This window comes from Alosa alosa, chromosome 22 (genome assembly GCF_017589495.1).
Source record: "Alosa alosa isolate M-15738 ecotype Scorff River chromosome 22, AALO_Geno_1.1, whole genome shotgun sequence".
Lineage (NCBI taxonomy): Eukaryota > Metazoa > Chordata > Actinopteri > Clupeiformes > Clupeidae > Alosa > Alosa alosa.
This window is the reverse complement of record NC_063210.1, coordinates 25952715-25957714: the sequence shown is the minus strand read 5'-3', so window position 1 is coordinate 25957714 and position 5000 is coordinate 25952715. Positions and strand designations below refer to the sequence as shown.

Here is a 5000-nt window from a genome sequence, read left to right as displayed (position 1 = left end):
CCTCCATTCACAGACGCACCTTGACCATCACTGTCATAGACGATCGATCATAATCTCCAAAAGGATATTCTCCTTCAGAATTAGAATAGGTGAATAACATAGCTTACCTAAGACTTCATCACACGCGGAACGTTTTTTCAACATTTGGTGTAGGCCTATTTCTGCTTAATTTCTGCTTCAATTTCTGCAACACTATGGCCTGCATTGCTTCCGGCCATTACAAATGCACGCCTTTGTGTTTCGCTGTAATACAAGTATTTCCTGAAAAACTTTGGCGCAGCTGCATTTTGGGTTTGAATCAAGCCTGAATGTCTTGCACATAGTGGAGCAGAGTAGGCCTATAAATGAGATTTGTCACCGCATCTGGATCTATCGCTATATTTTAATCAGTATCGCTGTTTGTCGAATTAATAGCCCTCAAGGGCCGGATTACATTATTATTTTTCACACGTCAATGGGTCGGATTTGGCCCGCTGGGCCGGGGTGTTTGAGACCCTTGCTCTAAAATTTCCCCTCGATGAATAAAGTATCTATCTATCTATCTATCTATCTATCTATCTATCTATCTCTCTCACTTTCTCACATTTTCTTTCATTCTCTCTCTTATCTACCAATCCCTCCATCCTTTACTTTCTTGCATAATACATTCTTTATAATACCCTCTCATTCACCTCTCACTCTCACACACACACACACACACATACATACACACACGTACATACACACACACACACACACACGCTGTGTATGTGTGAGTGATGGCCTTTGATGTGACTGAGAGGTTAGGAGCCGGAGAGGCTGTGGCTCACTGGTTAGCCTGCTGGTTACGCGCCGACTTTGTAACCGGGAGGGTTGCCGGTTCGAACCCCACCAGTAGGCACGTATTGAAGTGCCCTTGAGCAAGGCACCTAAGGGCTTCTACATACTCGACGACTTCGGGTATACGACAATCGCGGATGTCAAAATGATTAGGATCTTGCTGGCTACCAGGATTTTAGCCAGGTAGCGACACCTGATGTCAAAATGACGAGATCTCTGGCCTGGGGTTTGGGGTGGTAGCATACTGTAGCGACAATGTGACGCCAAAATGATGATCCTCTGGTACTAGGGTTTGGGGCCGTAGCACACGGTAGCGACAATTACATTTTTTTCAGGACGAGTGCAAGGCGAAACAGGAAGATGGACTAGTTCGAGGGAGCGAAGTTGCAGTGTTTTGTTACAGTCGTGGAATTTTTAATAGTTTGCTGGATAAGTTAACAAAGTTACCAGCGTGATTGCAACATGGAATTAAGAGGAATAATAGAAACGATTTATTTTCAAACAAAGATATCGGCTAAGGCCTGAACAAAATCTTTCCACTTCAGGAAATTACAGCACAAATTCAGCCAGGCTGCTAGCTAGCTAGCCAGCTAACTAAACTGTTTTAAATTATTAAAATTTCCCTCGGGATGACTGGAAGTATCTGTCTATATATCCATCTATCTATCTATGCTTTGGAAACTAGATGATAATGATGGTGGTAGTTATGAATAGTAGCAACCAAAATTAGTACCATCACAGAGGCTAGCTATTAGCAGAGCCGTTTACATTCTCTGCTACTAGTGTTTCTGTTTTAGCTTCTTCTGCTGTGTAATGTAGTTAGCGTTAATCTTTCACAACAGCAACACCTCTGTTCAGGAGAATATTGCAACTATATTGCGACGTGTTTATGACATCTCCAGTCTGAACTTACCATGTTTGGTGACAAATTTATCAAATAAAAATGTGTTGTTCATGTATATAAAACATAAGTACACTGTATGTAAAGTACACTGTATATAAAAAATAAGTACACTGTATATAAAGTACACTGTTTATAGTTGTAAGTACTGTATATAAAAACACAATACACTGTATATAAAGTACACTGTTTATGATTAATAAGTACACTGTATATAAAGTACACTGTTTATGATTCATAAGTACACTGTATATAAAACATAAGTACAATGTATAATGACTGAATGAAAGGTTTCCTTGCTTTAGTTCCTTAGTCCTGTATGTATGAAACAACTTAGAAGCTTTTGACCACAAACACATGTAAACAACCAGTGGATGGTGTTTTCACACTCACACACACACACATTCTTACACACACACACACACACACTTATACACAACTCCGATGTGTCATCGAAAACTCCTCACAGGTCCTAAGAATCAAAACACACACACACACACACACACACAAATATACAAACACTCTCTCACACACACACACACATACAGACAACAGTAAGGTAGTGTAAAGGGAGCATTTTTGCTTTAACCTATTGCTCCCCAATGACTGTCACCATGAGCGAGCTGCTCTCGAAACCTCTGGAGCGGTGTACAGACAGCCCTCCATCTCCCGGCTCACTTCTCATACACATACCTCTCCTCTCTCTTTCTTTCTTTCTTTCTTTCTCATATCCCTCTCTCGCTATCTCTCTCTCTTTCTCCCTCTCTTCTCCTTATACCCCTCCTCTCTCTCTCTCCTTATATACCCCCCTCCTCTCTCCTCTCTCTCTCTCTCTTTCTCATATACCCCTCCTCTCTCTCTCTCTCTCTCTTTCTCATATACCCCCTCTCTCTCTCTCTCTCTTTCTCATATATCCCCCTCCTCTCTCTCTCTCTCTCTCTCTCTCTTTCCTCATATATACCCCCTCTCTCTCTCTTATGCCTCCTCTCTCTCTCTCTCTCTCTCCTCTCTCTCTTTTATCACCCCCCCCTCTCTCTCTCTTTCTCCTTACCCCTCCTCTCTCTCTCTCTCTCTCTCTCTCTCTCTCTCTTTCTCATATACCCCCCCTCCTCTCTCTCTCTCTCTCTCTCTCTCTCTATCATATCCCCCCTCTCTCTCTCTTTCTCCTTATACCCCCTCTCTCTCTCTTTCTCATATACCCCCTCTCTCTCCTCTCTTTCTCATATACCCCCCCTCCTCTCTCTCTCTCTCTTTCTCATATACCCCCCTCCTCTCCTCTCTCTTTCTCATATATACCCCTCCTCTCTCTCTCTCTCTCTCTCTTTTCTCTTCCCCTCTCTCTCTCTCTCTTTCTCATATACCCCCCTCCTCCTCTCTCTCTCTCTCTCCTCTCTCTCTTTATCATATACCCCCTCTCTCTCTCTCTCATATACCCCCCTCCTCTCTCTCTCTCTCTCTCTCTCTCTCTCTCTCTTTATCATATCCCCCCCCCTCTCTCTCTTTCTCATATACCCCCTCTCTCTCTCTCTCTCTCTCTCTATCCTTGCCCCCCTCTCTTTCCTCCTTATACCCCCTCTCTCTCTCTTTCTCCTTATACCCCCTCTCTCTATATATACCCCCCTCCTCTCTCTCTCTCTCTTTCTCATATACCCCCTCTCTCTCTTTCTCATATATCCTCTCTCTCTCTCTCTCTCTCTTTCTCATATACCCCCCTCTCTCTCTCTTTCTCATATACCCCCTCTCTCTCTCTCTCTTATACCCCCTCTCTCTCTCATACCCCCTCCTCTCTCTCTCTCTCTCTCTCTTTCTCATATACCCCCCTCTCTCTCTCTTTCTCATATATCCCCTCCTCTCTCTCTCTCTTTCTCATCTCTCTCATTTTGTTTCATTACTCTGTCTTGTTCTCTCTCTCCACTCAACCTCATTTGGGAACCATGTTCTATCCTGGTGGATCTGGGTGTCTGCACACTGTTGGGTTCTAAAAGGAACCTGTTTGGAAACCATGTTCTGTCCTAATGGATCTGGGTGTCTGCACACTGTTGGGTTCTAAAGGAACCTGTTTGGGAACCTTGTTCTGTCCTAATGGATCTGGGTGTCTGCACACTGTTGGGTTCTAAAGGAACCTGTTTGAGAACCTTGTTCTGAGCCTGTTCTCTCCCCTGCGGTTCCCTCTGGCCTCTAGGTGTCGGCATGCCACCATCTCCAAGTTCTTCGGCGACGCTGCGCCGGCCTGTGCGGGATCATGTGACTTCTGCCGGAACCCCAAGCTGGTGCGCGCTCAGATCGCCCGCGCAGCCGTCCAGCGGAGCGGTCACACCGGTCCCGCCCACTCAGCACCACGCGGCCCCTTCGGCTACGACAAGGACCTCTACGCAGGAGGGAGGAAGGGCTACGGCTTCGAGAGGTGTGTGTGTGTGTGGGGTTGAAAGGGTGTGTGTGTGTGTGTGTATGGGGTTGAAAGGGTGTGTGTGTGTGTATGGGGTTGAAAGGGTGTGTGTGTGTGTGTATGAATAGACTTTTGGGCTGATGGACTAAAAGAGTGTTTTTCTCTAATTTTCATCATTCAATCTTGATGTTTCATTTTAAAAGCACATCACACATTATGTTATGGATAATATGTTACAATTAGGAAAGCACAACATGATCATAATGGTACTGCAGCTGGTGGGTATTTGAAATGTACGCCTAACTTGGAAAGTTCAGAATGGTGCCTTGACTCATTGAACCTTGCATAGCAGCTACACCTTCATGCATGCAATCGTGGGTGTGTGGGTGTCCCAGGTCCAGTGTGTGTGTGTAGGCAGGTGTGTGTGTGTGTGTGGCAGGTAGGTGTGTGGTAGTGTGTGTGTGTGTGTGTGTGTCAGGTTCGATGAGGAGGAGGAGTGGGGAGGTGGTGAGGGTGATGACTCTGACAGACGGAAGAAAGAGTTCCAGGACGTCTTCAAGAAACAGATGGGCCTACGCAAGGTCAACACACAACACACACACACACACACACACACAACACACACACACACACACACACACACACGGGCCTACGCAAGGTCAACACACACACACACACACACACACACACACACACACACACACACACGGGCCTACGCAAGGTCAACACACACACACACACACACACACACACACAGATGGGCCTACGCAAGGTCAACACACACACACACACACATCGGCTTCACAACCACATTAAACACACACACACACACACACACACACACACACACACACAGATGGGCCTACGCAAGGTCAACACACACACACACAGATG

The 5000-nt window shown here is 45.5% G+C and overlaps 1 protein-coding gene across 1 annotated transcript in view; it reads left to right on the top strand.

Moving 5' to 3' along the window:
* recql5 (RecQ helicase-like 5) overlaps positions 1-5000 on the top strand; it is a 37358-nt gene that overhangs the window by 23501 nt on the left and 8857 nt on the right. The window contains 2 exon segments of the mRNA XM_048232764.1: positions 3903-4124; positions 4585-4687. Of these exon segments, the coding sequence (XP_048088721.1) occupies positions 3903-4124; positions 4585-4687 (325 nt within the window).